We start from the raw sequence: 18,058 nt of genomic DNA, 5'->3' as shown, positions 1-18,058 counted from the left end.
ATTGGGCATGATTTTGCCCTGGAACCTTTTTCCATGAAATGAGAAAAATCATGGGGAAATTGATTCCCCTGGGCCGTTTCCGCTTTATGTATGGTTTGTATGAGATGTATGATTGTTTTTTATATTAAGGGTTTTAAATTGTTTTTAACTATTGGATTTGTACTGTTTTGTTGTTGTGAGCTGCTCCGAGTCTTCGGAGAGGGGCGGCATACAAATCTAATTAATAATAATAATAATAATAATAATAATAATAATAATAATAATAAAAGGCCAAATAGAGTTCAGATATTTAAGTTCTGTAGAGTTCAGGCATGAATTTCGCCCTTTAAAATCTCCCCAACAACCATAAATTAGAGGAAGTATAAATTGTTCACCGATTAGTTGAAAGGTGCTATTAGGTTTTTGTAATCTACAATTTATTTGGAGCACTGGATAAAAGCATTCTATTTGCTAAACATTGTTTGAACCAATAAAAAATATTTTTGGAAATGTTACAGTTAAAAGATTATATTTAGAGACAGAATTTACTCATTATGTAATTTTTTCTAGGACATAGCTACTGAATTTGATTCTTCTATTATTAAATGCCATGTTGTGAAAATTTTCTTTTAACAAAGCATAATATGAAACAATGCAGAATATGCATAATTTCTAGCATTGTAATCAAATGTATTTATATATTTATGAAATTTAATTAATGCCCATCTCAGTTCCAGTGGTCCATCTCAAATACCAATCTGAAAGCAAAATTGGAAATTTAAAAATAATTTTTACATATACAAACTATATATAAGAAATTTAAAAGTAAGGAAATCAATACAGTTTGTACATAATTTAATAAGTGTCAACACATACATCTTTGATAGCAAAGAGGTACAAGTTGGATCTGGTGATTAGCCATATTGATAAGTATCTATAAATTTCTAGGTTTATAGAAAGTTCTAAAGAAGTTGATTTCATAGTCTGTGGAAAAAATATCAGAGTTCATTCAATGACAAGGAAAATTCCCTTCTTTGTTTTCAGGAGCATTTCAAAGTGATTTTTCTTGTTTTCCCATTTCAAATTTTTATCAAAAATAGAGCTAAAGTTCACAACGAACTACCAGATTGACAATATTAGATGGTTTAGGTTTATTGGATTTATATGCCGCCCCGAGTTTGCAGAGAGGGGCGGCATATAAATCCAATAAACCTAAACCATCCAATACTGTGTGGTGGAGGAGAGAAAAATAATATAAATATATTTTATTTTTAATGAAAATATAAAAAATATGCATCCCTGATCAAAGACATTTTACTTGTGGACTGAAAAAATATGCCATAATATTTGATTAATAACCACCATTATATTATAAAACATTTTTTTTTAAAGTTAGGCCTAAAAATGGACTTTAAAAGTTTCCTTTTACTTTTAGTGGAGTGGTTTGTCTATTTTATTTTTTTGAATTTTTCCAAAACAATTCAAATACACCTTATTGTTATATGACTGTCACTTTTATAACTTTATATTGGAAGAGTCTTTTATTGTTATTTTAGTGTATCTATATTTAATTCTAGTTTTTAGATGCTGATTTAAAGAAGAAGATAATGCATAGCAAAACAATGTATGATACAGCTAAAGAAACTTTGAAAGATTTTAATTCTCAGAAGACACAGTTATATAATTTTGTTACTCAGATGGAAAACTGGTTTGTCAATACAGAAGAATCACTATTAAACTGCATTCATAGTCAGGTTCCATCGGATCTTGGTACAGTCAATGTAAGTAGCATAAAACTGGACTTGCTGAGCAAATTGGAATAAAAATATGGGGCATTCACTTTGTTATCAATCCCTTAAAACCGACCCTGTGAACAAATCCATTACAGTATTTGAAATATTCATCTATATTTAATTGAAAGAAAAAAAGTGAAATTTGAGTTAATCCTATGCTGTTGAAAGCATTTAAAATATCCCAGATCACATGGCTATAATGAATATCTTTCGAGCAAAATAGACTTACCTCAAAGAAATACACTTTTGTTTCTAGATTAAATTTCCTCAATCTCCAAGAAAAATTAGAATTCAGGCTGAGGAAATAAGAGCACTTGAGAAAGTGTTCTGTTCATATCATGTAGATATAGCAACATGATCAAGATCATTCTTATATTAAAATGCAGTACTTTGGGCTGCTTGATTCCACCCCCCCACCCCCCCGCCAGATTTAGGGATTATTCAGTTTGTGTTTAGTCCAGTATTGCCCTAACTGGATGTTTTAGCACAAAAAATTGGGACTTAAGTATCTTGAAGTTTGGTAAAGTAGATCCATCAACATTTCTATTAAAAGAAGTTGCTAAGCTTTGGCTATTAGTTAGTATTCCAAGGGCTTCCCCCATTTTCGGATTTTATTCTCGGATGAGAAGTGAATAACTTTTGAATTAAAAAACCTAAGAAAGTCCAGTTGCCTTTCAGAAAAAGCACCTTTGGAACACCCATGACCTGTATGATTGAGAATCTCCACAGACAGTCAATAAAACAGCTTTTAAATAATGTTCTAATGTATTTAAATATTATAATGATATCATTGTTCCTTCAGAAAATACAGAAGGAGATTCGCCAACAGCAGAACAATTTTGATTCTACTCAGGAAATGCTTAATGCCCTCTGCCGCAAATATCCATCTTTGGAGTTGGAAAGTCTTGGAGGCACAATAACATCCCTGATAAAGAAGTATGAAGCTGTGAACCAGTTGAGTTTGAAAACACAGGCTTCTTTACAGGAGTCCCTAGAAAAACATTTCTTACGTGAGTTCTTTTCATAGATACATGAATCATCTAGCCCACAGGAATGTATGCTGCAGACAAATAGGCCAGTATTAGAATAAAATTTCCATTTACATCATGATTTAATTTGGGGATTAGGTTTCCATACAATTCCTGTTATAGGAAGTATATTTTATAGATGTTTCCAAGTCATCTACTGCTTGGTTTCATGACAGTAATGCTGGAAAAAAAATAACCTTGCTATTACTAATATTATAATATGTGGATGGGGGCAAGCACAAATTTTGGGCACATTTTATGCAATATGTGTGCAAATATTCTTTCAGTGTTTTTCTGACAATATTCTTCACTTCCTCTATGAATTGCACAATTCTATCCTGGCTACTTAACTTCTCATCTTGGCTTCTCTAATCCTTATTCTGTATTTCTGAGATCATCGTGGTCTCCCAGGCTTCCTGTGACTTTTTTCACTATCCTTATTTTAGACTAGCAGGAATTAGATAATCCAGTTCAACTTTTATTTTCATTTTGTTCTGTTTGTTATATTTGCAAGGTACAACCTGCAGTCTCTTGCCACCTTTTCTATAGGCTTATGTGGGATTTCGTGAGTCCAGAACCATTGTATTGTTACATTCTTGGTGAATTATAAGTATGGAATATATAAACCAACGTCACTGTATTATATGATAATGCTTGATTTCTCCTTTTTTCTAATAAAAAGAAACAATGGAGGAATTTCAAAACTGGTATTCTAACCTGAAGATTGCAATAAAAGATATAAATATTGCAACTGGGGACAGTAAAGCTATTGAAGCAAAACTCCACAAACTACAGGTAAGTATGCTGGAATGAGTGAGTTCCATGTTGCTCAGCTTGGAAACTTTTCAAGATAATATTTGGAAATTATTGAGCAATTTTTTTGTGTGCTTGATATACTGTTTATATTGTCAAACCACTATCTTACAAAGGTCAAACAGTGGCTTTATATAACAATGTGCAACAGACAATATGCATTATTAATGACCTTTTATATTTATTTCATAGAATTCTGTCCCAAACAAAGAGTGTTGTTCAAAATCTTTTAACTCTCTTATGATATTGGTATTGTGTACAGACAGTTTGGTATAGTGGTTAAGGAACGCGAGTAGAGCCTGGGAGACTGAGTTTTAGTCCCACCAACAGGAAGCCAACTGGGTGTCCTTCAGCCAGTTACTCTCTCTCTCAGCTCTAGGAAGAAAGCAAAAACAAAATTTTCCCCCCAAATTTACCAAGAATCTGTTATGGGGGGTGGGGGGGGAGGAATTATGTATCAAAATCATAAATCCTTTCTGGGTTTTCAGACAGTTTTTCATAATTGAAAAGTTCTATATTAATAAATTATATTTGTAATTTCAATTATGGCATATTAGTTGCTATATAAAACTTAATTGTAGTTGTAAGTCTATAAAAGTACATATTTGATTGGTAAAATCAAAATCAACAAATCAACTAGTAGTGTTTGTACAATTCAAAAAATGTTTCTTGAATGTAGAAGAGTTAAAAAGTAGCATATTGTTGGGAGGTACTTATTTATTTATTCTGTCACAAATCAAATTACATAAGTAATTTGCCACTTTGTTTTTCATTTGTCCAGTCTGAAAAACATCCGTAGTATGTTATTCCAATTATTTTTCTAATGCCTTCAATAAATGTTACTGTTACTACTTCTATATTATTATTCCCTTTAGATTAATTTCTTACATGTATAGATTAATAATGTAGATTGTTATAATTTTGCTTCTTGAAAGTCAAATACAAAATAAAAATTAGGTATAAAGTATCTTCATATCTGTTTGCCTTCCCATCATTCTTTACCCTTATAAATTTGTCTATTTGTTTTACTCAGAAAGTGCTAGACTCTTTTAATGAAGGAAAGGCTAAACTGGAGTCAGCCAGCCAGGAAGGGGAAAATCTGTATACTTACTTGCCTAAACCATCTGTGAATGGTATTCAAGAACAGATAACTAAAGCTCATCAAGCATTTGAAGCATTTCTAAAACAATGTTTGAAAGATAAACAAGCTTTGGAAGAATGCATTGCAGAGCTGGAAAGGTAAATTTCAGATATCCATATTTTATGTAACATATAGGTATGTTCTTTATGCTATTCCTAAATTAAATGGAAAAAATACAAAATACAGGGGTACCTCTACTTAAGAACTTAATTCGTTCTGTGACCAGGTTCTTGAGTAGAATAGTTTGTAAGTAGAAGCAATTTTTCCCATAGGAATCAATGTAAAAGCAAATAATGTGTGCAAACCCATTAGGAAAGAAATAAAATCTCAGAATTTGGGTGGGAGGAGGAGGAGGAAGAAGGGGAGGAAAACAGTTGCTGTCGAAGGAAGAGGTGAGAGGAATAAAAGAAAATCCAAAACTTTAAGGCTAAAAAAAAAAAAGAGGGACTCTGAGGCGGTGAGGAGGGGCATGTGTCTTTCATACACCCAGCGTAAGGCTGCCTCCCATACACTGTACCAGAGAGAAAAACCTAGGTGGGCGAGAGGGGGAACCCTCCTTTGACCAAAAGGAGGGTTGCTGCTGCTACCTTCTTTCTCTTCCTTCACATGCTGAAGAGCTCCCCTCTGTTTGGCTGAAGCTGAGTTGATCCCCCTTTGCCTTTCCATGCCCAGACACTCCTGGAGGCAACCTCACACCGGGTTTATGGGAGGCACCGAAGTGGTTTATTCCCTCTCCAAACACCCTGAAAAAGGAAAATGCTCTGTTCACTCTGGGCTGCCCAGAGTGAAGGGATCGTTTCTTTTCTCTGGGTGCTGGAAGAGGTTTATTCCCTCTCCAAGTGGCCAGAGAAAGGAAAATGCTTTGTTTGCTCTGGACTGCCAAAGCCTCCTTAAGCACCACCAAAAAGGCTCATCTGGCAACCCAGAAAAGCCCGAGATGGCTGGGATTAAAAGGGGAATGGCAGGAAACTGGCCGGACCTTCGTGCCGCTCTCAAATTTCCTGGGAAATTTTTCCGGGCTCGGGTACTTAAGTAGAAAATGGTTCTTAAGAAGAGGCAAAAAAATCTTGAATACCTGGTTCATATCTAAAAAAGTTCTTAAGTAGAGGCCTTCTTAGGTAGAGGTACCATTGTAGTCTCAATAATGATTGCACATTAATTCTATTATTTCTGCCTAGCCATCTTCAATTGTAGTTTTAGGATATAATTGGGAAAAAAGGGTATAATGGCCAACACAATGGCAGTGTGAATGTTCTGTAAGATGTATTATTGCATTTTTTTTCAACTAGAAATTTAGGAGGTAAATTGGCCCATTTTGGATGCCGGTAAGTGCAGGGGGCGGATGGAGGCTCAGAAGGGTGAAAAATCGGCCTCCGGAACCTGGGGAGGCTGTTTTTGCCCTCCTGGAGGCTCAGTGAAAGCTTCTGGAGCCCAAAGAAGGCAAGAACGCCCTCCTGTTGTGGTGCAGGAGGCCAATTAGGTCACACTCCCCATCACTATACCCACCCAGCAACCAGGCAGACAATCCCTTGCTAAAATTTTTGAAGCCCATTCCTGGACAAGGTAGTATTGAGTGTTCACTGCAGAAATACATAGAAAGTTGATTGGAGCTCCTTCTTGCCATCTACTTTTTGAAGAGGTTGCTCCCGCTTTAAAGAACCTCTGTATGATTTGCAACCTTAGAACATTCCACCCATTAAATGCACTGGAGGAGGGAGACAAGACTGTTGGTGATTTGTAGTAGAAGAACTCTTTGCTGCTCACATAATTATCATATGAAGGTTTAATTGCTTTATTTTTTTGGAACAATCTTTGCCGTGTCTTCAGTTTCTTCCTTGACTGCAGTAATAAATGCACACTGTGCCAGTTGAGAATTGGTAAAGTTCCAGAGTTACAATAATTCTCATGGTTTGCTTTGCCATATTTAGATGCTTGCTAAGTATTTTTAGAATGTTTACAACTATAGAGAAGAATGTTTTTTTTGTCAGGGCTGTTCAAAACATTAGAGTTCTTTATAAGACACATCTAGATCAAGAAGGTGCATGTTGCATCCTGCATTTATTTAACAATAGTGGTACTGTTTTATTTGCTTGCTGTCTTACAGTTTTGAGGACCAGTGCAAGAGCTGGAGTTTATGGCTTCATGAAAAGGAAGAAAGGATAAACACAGAAGCTCTAGGGGAACACAAACAGCACATCCCAGATAAGAAAGACGAGGTACAGAAGGTAGAAGCCTTTTTGGAAGAACTTCTGCTTGCAAGGTATAAATGCAGATTTATTAACTACCGTAATTTTTCTCTTTTTACTTGGCTGTAGATTATAACAATTACCCTTCATTTTGTTCGTGTATTTCAGCTGTTCTGAAGTACAGCTGCAAAAAACTACAACTCTGCAAGTTTCGTTATTTACAGTATTCAATAAATAACAGGAGTTTGAATTTGGTTCTAATAATGAACTATTTTATAAGGGATTTACCTTTTTCTATTGAGAAATAAGTGAAAGTAGTTCATGTATTTGAATGTGAGGCATGTAATTTTTATTCTAGTTTTTCCTAGAATTTCTGAAAAGGGATGATTTCATCATAATGCACATTTAAAGCACAGATTGCCACTTTTTCAGCTGTATTCATTACAACTGACTAATATAGTGCTTATATTGTTGCTATCAATTAATTACATCAAATAAAATAGCAAGGTAGTAATTTAAGTTAGCTGAGATTCAGTGCTCATCTTGGGGACCGGGAATAGAATTTAACATCTTCTAGTAAGTTCCAAATTTTTATGATTGTGATTTTATCTTTTGTGTTAATCTGATTCAAATATCTTTCTTCGACAGCATGGTTCGTCTATGTGTTTTCAAAATTTTATATTTATAGATGCATTTATAACTCAGAGTTTTATTTTTTACATTTTACGTTTTTTCTTTAGAGAATCATTTGATAAACTCTCTCAAAAGGCGCAATTTTTAAGTGAGAAAGACTACAGTACTGGAATGGAGGTTCGCCTGGCCTCTCAGCAATTTTCTGCTTATCAGAATTTAATCAAGGAAGTAAAGGAAAAGCTGCGGCTCTCTCAGATAGCTCTCCAAGATCACCAGACTTTGGAAGAAGCTCTGCAGGATATGTGGACCTGGGTGAAGGATGTTCAAGGAAAGCTCAGCTATGCTGAGGGCACCCTTGGGGACAAAGTGACCTTGGAGAAACGACACCTCCAAATTCAGGTAATACAGCAACAGAATAGAAGATCTAACTTCAGAGAATATTTGTCTTAATAAAACTTTGAGTGAAGTTTAGATAAAACCGAAACTGTTTCCCAGAGTCAGTGATTGACCAGCAAGGACCAGACATGCAAGCCTTCTGAGTGATCTTGGGCTGGTCATTTTCTGTCAATCCAATTCACCCACAGGGTTATTGTTGTAGGGAAAATAGGAGGAGGAAGGTGTGTTGAATATGTTCATCACTTTGAGTTAAAGGCAGAAAACAAACAAACAAGATAGTTAAAGTCTCCAGAGAGGGGCGGCATACAAATAAAATAAAATAAAATAATAAAATAAAATAAAATAAATAAAATTAATTAAGTAATTAATTAATTAAATAAATAAATAAATAAATAAATAAATAAATAAATAAAAATATATTTCCATCATTTTTTTCTACTTTGTCCTTCATATTTACATTTTTTTTCAGTCTTCTTATATCTGGATAAAAGTTAACACAGAATATTTTTAAAGAAAAGAAATTGCATCATTTTAATGCCAGAAAAATTTAAATGTCATCATGAAATGAGTATGATAATAAGAAATGATGACAATCATCAGTGGTAAAGTGTCAATCCAATATTGATTCCCATATAAGAAAATATCCATGAGTTTTTGTCACCAACAACCCATCAATTCCCAAAATATTACTGCAAGATCACTACTAAATCTCTCATAACAGCAAATACCTACATAATTTTATATTGATAATCATATAAGGGACAGTCAACAGAAAGCAAAATCTAGGTTACTATATTTCCCTTAGAAAAGGCTACACAGATAAAAACCTTTGCTTTTTTCATACTGCAGAACAGTTAAAACAATGCAAAAGATGTTGGATAGGTATTCCTTTTTTCTGTAAAGTATTGACCTTGAACTTTTGTGTCCTAGGAAATCCTATTAATGAAAGGAGAAGGAGAGGTCAAGTTGAACATGGCCATTGGCAAAGCTGAACAAGCCCTTAAGACAAGTAATGAAGAGGGACAGAAAGTGATTCAGAGCCAGCTGCAAAGATTAAAAGACCTCTGGGGCAGCATTGTCAGCACCTCGATGAGCTGTCAAAGGTAAATCTTTATGTTGCTGCTTTTCATTCTGATATTTTTTTACCATTCAGAGGACACTTTTAGGAAATAATAATGGATTTCTCAGAACCCACAATGAATGATAAGGGGAAATTCATAGAAGGAAGTTTCCTTGTCTCTTTTTCATTTGACTGTATTTTCCTCCTCACTGGAGGAAATTAGGCCCTTTGCAAAAAGTGTAATGTGAAACACAGGGAGTTCCTGGAAAAACCATCTCAAATCCAATAATGGCAGTACAGTAGTACCTTCTGATACGAACCCCTCATCATACGAACTTTTCAAGATATGAACCCGGGGTTCGGAATTATTTTGCCTCTTCTTACAAACTTTTTTTGCCTTACGAACCCCCCACCGCCGCTAGGATGCCCCACCTCCGGACTTTCATTGCAAGCGAAGTGCCCGTTTTTGTGATCCTGGGAATCCCCTGAGGCTCCCCTCCATGGGAAACCCCACCTCCCAGGATTGCAAAAATGGGCGCTCTGCTGGGCGCCGCCTCCTGGCTGTCACCTTCTGAAACAGCTGGGGCGCTTCTCGGCATTCTTCCAAACACTGAACCCAGAAGTTAGGCAAAAGTTCGGGTTTGGGTTCAGAAGAATGCCAAGAAGCGCCACCACCTGACTGTCACCTTCGCAGAAGAGCCGTGGAACTGTCGGCCAGTTGGGAGGCTCAAAGGAAGGTGGGGAATCCCAATAGGGAATTCTAGGGGCGGAGCTTTGATGTCACAGAGATGTCCTTCCTGGGCGGCCGAAATGTGGACTCCAGGAAGGATGTCTGCGAAGGTGACAGCCGGGTGGCAGCGCTTCTCAGCTTTCTCCTGAACCTGAACGCCGAACCCGAACTTTTGCTGAACTTCCGGGTTCAATGTTTGGGAGAACACCGAGAAGCCCCCCAGCTGTTTAAAATGTGACAGCCGGGTGGCGGCATCCAGCGGAGCGCTGTTTTCGCATTTTTTTTGGGGGGGGGGGGCTTGCACGCATTAATCGGTTTTCTGTTGTTTCCTATGGGAAACATTGTTTTGTCTTACGAACTTCTCACCTTACGAACCTCCTCCCGGAACCAATTAAGTTTGTAAGACAAGGTATCACTGTATTAATCTTCAATCCCACCCACCTAACAGAAATATTGTTAAGAAAAAGGAAGAGAAGGAAGGGATGCCACTATTTTATATAAAAGATATATTAACCTAACCTTTCAATCCTGAATCATTTGGGATGGCTTTTCTTCCTTTCCCCATATTCCTTATGGTTGCTTATCTACAAACAGAAAATCATATATTGGTGCGTATATTTTGCAACATTCTAGATGTTTAAACTCAATTTATTTCCCTAAGACCTTTCATATTTTGATTTCTATGTTTCTGTTATATTAAGCTTGCTGGAGTTTGTGATAACTCAGTGGAATTGTCACCTGGAGAAGAAAAGTCAGTTGGACCAGTGGTTGGATTCAATAGATCACAAATTAAAAGAGCCTTTGGAACCTCAGAATGGCCTGAAAGAGAAATTTTCCCAGCTGGATTGTTTCCAAGCTATTGTGTCAGAAGTGGAAGAACGTTCTAATGACCTACATCAACTCATAGTAAAAGCCAGAGAAATGCACGAGAAAACACAGGATGATTCTTTTGGAGAAACTGCTCAAGAGGAGTTGAAAACACAATTCACAAATATTGCAACAGTTGCCAAGGTGAAGATTTTGCAATATGTAGGCCACCCAGAATTACAGAAGTGTTAATCAAGAAGTTTTAATGGTTAAAATGTATGCTAATATAATTATATAGCCAACACAAGTAAATGAATTACAGAACAGGTCCAATGAATCTGACAGTATTCCCACATTATGCTAAACTGTACTGTGCTTTTAAAAAAATCAGCTGAACTTATTAATTCAATCCAGTTATTTGTAATTGAAGTTAAATATAAATTAGTGTGGTCCTGATCTCTGATTTGAAATAGAACTAGAGATCTCATAGGAAAGAAATAGCAAAAATCCAACATGACTATCACTCAAAATGAAACAAGTAGGGTCAAAGTCATGAAAACAACTAAAACATAACAAAGGAAGGGGGGAGAGAGAGTTTAGAACAGATAGCAGAAAGAGAGTAGAAGACAGATCACAAATTGAATAGAAAATTGAATAATGAGGGAAACCCAATGCTTGTATATAATTTATTTTATGACATAACTATATTTTGGAAAGCTATTAGTTCCAATTCATAAGAATACCTTAACCCATACAATAGTTACAATTCTGGAAAACTATCAATACATTCAGAAAATTTCCAGAGTTTAATGTACAAATAAGTTTTGCAGTCTCTGAGATTGAATGGCTAAGGACTAAAAAAACTCAGTGTTTACATATTTTGTATTTAATCACTTCTTCCTTCACTTCACTAGTGTTGAACACTTCACAGTTTGCTCATAATGTACCATTGTTAATAGCAAATTGATGCTAATTTACTTGAATTATTTCACAAAATTCCGAAGTTCTTGGCAGGAAGTTTGAGATTAACTTTAGAGTTAAAGACCAGAGAGCTACAAAAAGCTTGTGCATGAATTGTGTCTTGTTTAGATTGGGGAGCTTTTCTTTATTTAATCAAAAAAGCTAAAACATTACATGGTTACTAATCTTTTGTACTAATAATAAATCTCTTGTTTCTCTTTAACAGATAGAGCCATGCTTGGCTAGTCTTATTATATGAGGTGGCAATAATGATATTAGGGCTGGACATACTTTGAAAATGATTCAAAAGAGTGCTTCTTCATAGCATCCCTTTACTATTCATCCAGCAGATGAAAGCTACATGAAATCTTAACAATGTCCATACAAACATGAAAACGATATGGCTGCTTTGAATGAATTTACTTTAATGAATGAACTTACTTAAGTAGCTGCACCTAATTTCAAACTTATACAGTCCCTGAGCTTAAAAATAGAGGCTTCCTTAATGAGTACCAGAAATTTATTTATTTGTACACATGCAGTTATTTTTGAAATCAATTTTGAAGTGTACAATGTTCTAGATTATATTATTGATTTTTAACTAACAGTATAATTAGGCAAAAATAGTGGTGCTAGTAAACCACTTCTCTTCCACTTATTTTCAAATTAACAAACCTGGGACGATTAGAAAAAATAAAATTGATTTTTGATTCCTTAAACTTAGTTTTGAAAAGTCTCCTTTTGATTTACAGGAAAAAATGAAAACAGCTGAAGATATTGTAAAAGACCATTTGTTATACCTTGACTCAGTGCATGAATTTTCCGATTGGCTTCATTCAGCAAAAGAAGAACTTCACCGCTGGTCGGACACATCAGGAGATTTATCTGCCATACAGAAAAAGTTAGCCAAAATCAACGTGAGAAATTGTTTTGTAGTTTCTTTTTGTACATGTATATTAAAATGTTCACATTTAATTATTTTTTTTTTAAACCTCTAATTTCTTTAGAACTAGATTGAGCACTTTTTAATTCCTCTGACTGTTTTCCTGCAGCCGAATGGAAGGCACTGAATTCTCTTGTTCTCTTTCTCTCAGTAATATTTTCTACAGGAAAAAGAGGGAGAGGACTTTTGCAAAAAAAACCCTTTTATTTTGCTAATGGGCTTTTATTAACTTTTAAAGTTGATCGTTGTTTGTTTAGACATGGTTTGGCTTTGTTTTCTTTCTGCCTGCGCTTCTGTTTTTACTTCTTCCTTACACTTTTGGTGAAACTGCCAACAGTTGTGGAACGAGCAGTTTGCAGCTCTTTAAAAAAAGCTGCATTTTGCTTGTTCGAGGCTGAAGTGGATCCCGGCCATGTCAGTTACCATGGTGATATTCCATTGCAGGAGCTGATAGATTCCAGACAGACTGGTGAGGGTCGCCTCCACAGGATCCAAACGCTGGCTCCTGCCGTGAAAAAGAACACAAGCGTTCAAGGGGGCAAAGACATGGACGCCGAAATGCAGGCCCTCCAGTCAGACTGGAAGCAGTGGGAAGAGAATGGTTTCCAGTCCCGAAACAGGCTGCAAGAGCTGGAGAGTCAGATGGCTCGGTCAGAGCAGGAGTTTGCAGCCCAGGCTGTTCTCCTGGAAGAGGCCTTGCAACACTTCAGCACGTTGCTTGCAACCTGGTCTGAAGGACGGACCCCTCTGGACAATAAACACACAGACCAAGAGCTGGTTGAATGCTGGCGGCGAGAAAAGGTAAACTGCTTTCTTTCTGTTTGATTGGTGTGTGTGTGTGTGTTTGTGTGTTGTGGAGGGGTGCAGTGGGAGGAAAGAGAAGTTGCTAATGGCCAGACAAAAACAATGCAGAACACAAGAACTGCAAAACGAGAACTTTAAATGCTCTCTCGACTGAAAAGTTAATATATTGCAGCACTGGACTGGCACAAACTCCAGCGTGGAGCCCAAAGGAAGGAACATACTTTGTGCTTGTTCCACCTATGTTTTACTTTCTTTGTTGTATATATTTTAGTTTCAGAAAGCAGAATGTTTCAAAGCAAAAGGTACCTGCTTCTAGAACGGTAGCATCTTTATTGCCAATCCAGCCCCCCTCCAAACCCACCTCCCCCCAAAAAAAAACCTGTCTGGTTCCCAGAAGTTCTCATAAGCTATTCAGAAACATAAAGATAATGAGTACTATCCACCTTCCCATAGAAGGGGAGAAAATAGAAACAAGCACTCTGGTCTCGTCAGTGTTGGGAGAAATGGGTTTTTCATTATGTTTCCATTTCTTAGAGGAACCACTTTGTGAATTTATCCACAATGTTTTCAAATTTTCATATGATCTGGTTATGGTTTATGGTTTATTGGATTTATATGCCGCCCCTCTCCGCAAACTCGGGGCGGCTCACAACAATAATAAAAAACAGTACAGTACACAATACCAAATCCAATGCCCACCCATCCAGTTCCAATTTAAATTAATAATCTCATAAAAAACAGTATACTGTATATAAAAAACAGGCACACAGTCAATCAATCAACAAAACAACATGGGCAAGGGGGAGGTGTTTTAGTTCCCCCATGCCTGACGGCAAAGGTGGGTCTTACTAGTCATTACAATTTCAAAACACCTGCGTTTACATATAAAACTGCAGGATGTTACTAATGTTGTGGAATTATTTCACAGCTTCCTGTCTGTATTCACATTGCATTTCTTTGCTCTTTTAAAAACTAAAAAAGTGGAGCCTCTTAGCAGAAGCAGAAATAAGCACATAGAAGCCTATTTAACTCAGTTTTCCAAGATGCTTTACTCAATGGTGTGCATAAGTCTTTTTGTATGGGGGAGAAAGGCTTCTTTTGCAAGTGTAATGTAAAATACATTCAACTAGTTTGTTTGGTTTTTGTGGAATAGCAATGGGTGCTCTTTGTTTTTTCCAAATTCTATAATTGCCCTCACTATCTCTGCTTACTGCCCATAGGAAACATTCCCTACACTCTTGGAATTTAAACGAAGCAGAAGGGAGTTTTGTAGGAATGTTGAACTCTGCTAGAGAAGCTGTAGTTCAAAGGGAAATAAGACTTTTTTATACTATCCTGTCACTTTGGAATTAAAGTGTGAGAGCATTACACACAGGCAATGACAATTGAACTGAAATCTTCTTAGAGGGGAAAATATATTTGAACACTTTTTTAATGTCCATTCAAAACACTGAAATAAGTGACTGATGACCAGTTCTCACACTTATGACCGTTGTAGTCACAGGACCAAATTTCAGGGTTTTGGCGACTGGCATCTATTTAGGATGTATGCAGTGTCCCAAGGTCATGTGATCACCATTTTTAACCTCAGTTGGCTTCTGACAAGCAAAGTCAATTAGGAAAGCCAGATTTGCTTAATTACTGTAAGTCACTTAACAATTGTGGTAACTTGCTTAACAATTGTAGCAAAAAAGTTTTTTAAAAAAGGACACAACTCACTTAACAACTGCCTTGCTTAGCAACAGAAGTTTCTGGTTCAGTTGTGGTTGTAAGTTGAGGACTATCTGTAAAAGCAATCATTTGGTATCAAACTAACCTTTAATGAAAAAATGTTGAAAATACTTGCTATGTCACAAGTTCCTAAACAATTAATATGATTAAATCAATTTTCATTCCATTTAAAACATTGGTTCAGTAATGCCTTCTTTAATTTCATGGGTGCAGAAGGGAATGGAGCATCACATGGAAAGGATGTGGAACAACATGGTTTTGATCAAAGCTGGAATTAGAAAACTATGATTAAATCTTATTTTTTGTTCAGTCTAATTTATTCCATTACTCCTTTCCAATTGACCAATTTCAAAATCATTTCAACTTGCCTAAAGATATTAGCAATGGACAAGGAAGGAGATAGGAACAATACAAGAAACCTTGCAAAGCTGCAATTTTGCAGTTACACTGTGTCTTCCTTAAATGATTTCTTACTTAAAAGTGTTGTGTTTCCAAGAAGAGAATGTCAAAATTGTTTTAAATTGTAAATATTATTTCTAATTTCTTACTGTATGTATAATGTGTAATATGGCCGGTACAATGTAAATTTAAAACTGATAAATCAGCACCTAAAAAACAATAAATTATTGGACCCAAATCAGCATGGCTTTACTGAAGGCAAATCATGTCAGACTAATCTCATTGATTTCTTTGACTATGTCACAAAGGTGTTGGATGAAGGTGGTGCCGTGGATATTGCCTACCTGGACTTCAGCAAAGCCTTTGATACGGTTCCACATAAAGAGCTGATAGATAAATTAGTGAAGATTGGACTTAATCCCTGGATAGTTCAATGGATTTGCAGCTGGCTGAAGCATAGACACCAGAGGGTTGTTGTGAATGGCGAGTATTCTGAGCAGAGTCAGGTTACAAGCGGTGTGCCACAAGGGTCTGTTCTGGGTCCTATTCTTTTTAATATGTTTGTGAGTGACATAGGGGAAGGTCTGGTAGGGAAGGTTTGCCTATTTGCCGATGACTCTAAAGTGTGCAATAGGGTTGATATTCCTGGAGGCGTCGGCAATATGGTAAATGATTTAGCTTTACTAGATAAATGGTCAAAGCAATGGAAACTGCAGTTTAATGTTTCCAAATGTAAAATAATGCACTTGGGGAAAAGGAATCCTCAATCTGACTATTGTATTGGCAGTTCTGTGTTAGCAAATACTTCAAAAGAAAAGGATTTAGGCGTAGTGATTTCTGACAGTCTCAAAATGGGTGAACAGTGCAGTCAGGCAGTAGGGAAAGCAAGTAGGATGCTTGGCTGCATAGCTAGAGGTATAACAAGCAGGAAGAGGGAGATTATGATCCCGCTATATAGAATGCTGGTGAGACCACATTTGGAATACTGTGTTCAGTTCTGGAGACCTCACCTACAAAAAGATATTGACAAAATTGAACGGGTCCAAAGACGGGCTACAAGAATGGTGGAAGGTCTTAAGTATAAAACGTATCAGGAAAGACTTAATGAACTCAATCTGTATAGTCTGGAGGACAGAAGGAAAAGGGGGGACATGATCGAAACATTTAAATATATTAAAGGGTTAAATAAGGTCCAGGAGGGAAGTGTTTTTAATAGGAAAGTGAACACAAGAACAAGGGGACACAATCTGAGGTTAGTTGGGGGAAAGATCAAAAGCAACATGAGAAAATATTATTTTACTGAAAGAGTAGTAGATCCTTGGAACAAACTTCCAGCAGATGTGGTAGATAAATCCACAGTAACTGAATTTAAACATGCCTGGGATAAACATATATCCATCCTAAGATAAAATACAGAAAATAGTATAAGGGCAGACTAGATGGACCATGGGGTCTTTTTCTGCCGTCAGACTTCTATGTTTCTATGTTTCTATGTAATTTATTTTTTCAGATAATGTGTTTGACTGATTGTACCTTCCCTAAAACAAGTCATATCATGATTTGGACTTCAGGGATCTCATTGCACTTTGCTATCCTATCAAACATTTTAAAAGTTTATATGAAAATGGTGAGATCACTTATGCTATGTTTTATAATTTTTCATTATGATTTTGTTTTGCAAAGGAAACTCTGGATGCCCTAACAAAGGCAGAGTCTATTAATGATGATATTAAAACTCAGTTAAATGATCTTTGCCGGTTTTCCAAAGATTTGAGCCCTTATTCTGCAAAGGTTTCCCAGTTATTTAAAGAATATAATAGGTAAGTTTCCATCTTCAGTGTAGAAAGTTCTTGATTTATGACTGTAGGTTTAATAACTGTTCAAATAGTTGAACTTATGACTGTTGTATCCCCCATGCTAACATACTGATAAACAAAATTCAGGTGTTTGTCAACTGGCATATATTTATAATGGTTGCAGCATCCCAGAGTTACATTTACAACTTTCCCAACCAGCTTCTTTCTGACAAGCAAAATCAATGGAGGAAGCTGGATTTGTTTACTGTTTGCACAATTTACTTTATGAGTGTTGATGATTCACCTGATGACCACAGTAAAAAGGTTGTAAAATCAGGTGCAACTGACTTGATGACCACCTTGCTTAGCAACAGAATTGTGGTTGTAAATCAAGGGCTTCCAATAGAAGGTTATCCTTGTTTCCAACTACATTGTGAAGTGTTGCTGTACTGTAATTACTGTTTAAATGTGTTCCAAAGCAAATTAAAATATTACACCAGTACAAAATAAAATGAATCTCTCTTTGAGCTAACAGATGCCAATGCAAGGGACACTAATTTTTTCTGAACTAACTCATGAAAACCCTATATCAGTGATGGCGAACCTATGGCACGGGTGCCACAAGTGGCACGTGGAACCATATCTGCTGGCACATGAGCCTTTGCCTTAGCTCAGCTTCAACTTGCATGTGGGTACTGGCTAGCTGATTTTTGGCTTCCAGAGAGCCTCTGGGGTGATGTGGGAAGGTGTTATTACCCTCCCCTGACTCCAGGGAAGGGTTCGGAACCTGGGAGGGCAAAACACGAGCCTACTGGGCCCACCACAAGTTGGGAAACAGGCCGTTTCCAGCCTCCAGAGG

At 36.5% G+C, this 18,058-nt stretch overlaps 1 protein-coding gene across 1 annotated transcript in view; it reads left to right on the top strand.

Annotated features, from left to right (window-relative positions):
* Positions 1-18,058, top strand: part of SYNE1 (spectrin repeat containing nuclear envelope protein 1) — a 354,964-nt gene that overhangs the window by 149,669 nt on the left and 187,237 nt on the right. The window contains exons 46-56 of the mRNA XM_070733725.1: positions 1,557-1,760; positions 2,575-2,782; positions 3,483-3,595; positions 4,647-4,852; positions 6,859-7,014; positions 7,681-7,972; positions 8,900-9,072; positions 10,461-10,770; positions 12,279-12,443; positions 12,914-13,270; positions 17,087-17,223. Coding sequence (XP_070589826.1) covers positions 1,557-1,760; positions 2,575-2,782; positions 3,483-3,595; positions 4,647-4,852; positions 6,859-7,014; positions 7,681-7,972; positions 8,900-9,072; positions 10,461-10,770; positions 12,279-12,443; positions 12,914-13,270; positions 17,087-17,223 — 2,321 coding nt within the window. The remainder of the gene's footprint in view (positions 1-1,556; positions 1,761-2,574; positions 2,783-3,482; positions 3,596-4,646; positions 4,853-6,858; positions 7,015-7,680; positions 7,973-8,899; positions 9,073-10,460; positions 10,771-12,278; positions 12,444-12,913; positions 13,271-17,086; positions 17,224-18,058) is intronic.

Source organism: Erythrolamprus reginae, chromosome 1 (genome assembly GCF_031021105.1).
Source record: "Erythrolamprus reginae isolate rEryReg1 chromosome 1, rEryReg1.hap1, whole genome shotgun sequence".
In the NCBI taxonomy this organism is placed as follows: Eukaryota; Metazoa; Chordata; class Lepidosauria; order Squamata; family Dipsadidae; genus Erythrolamprus; species Erythrolamprus reginae.
This window is presented reverse-complemented; position numbering and strand designations above follow the sequence as displayed.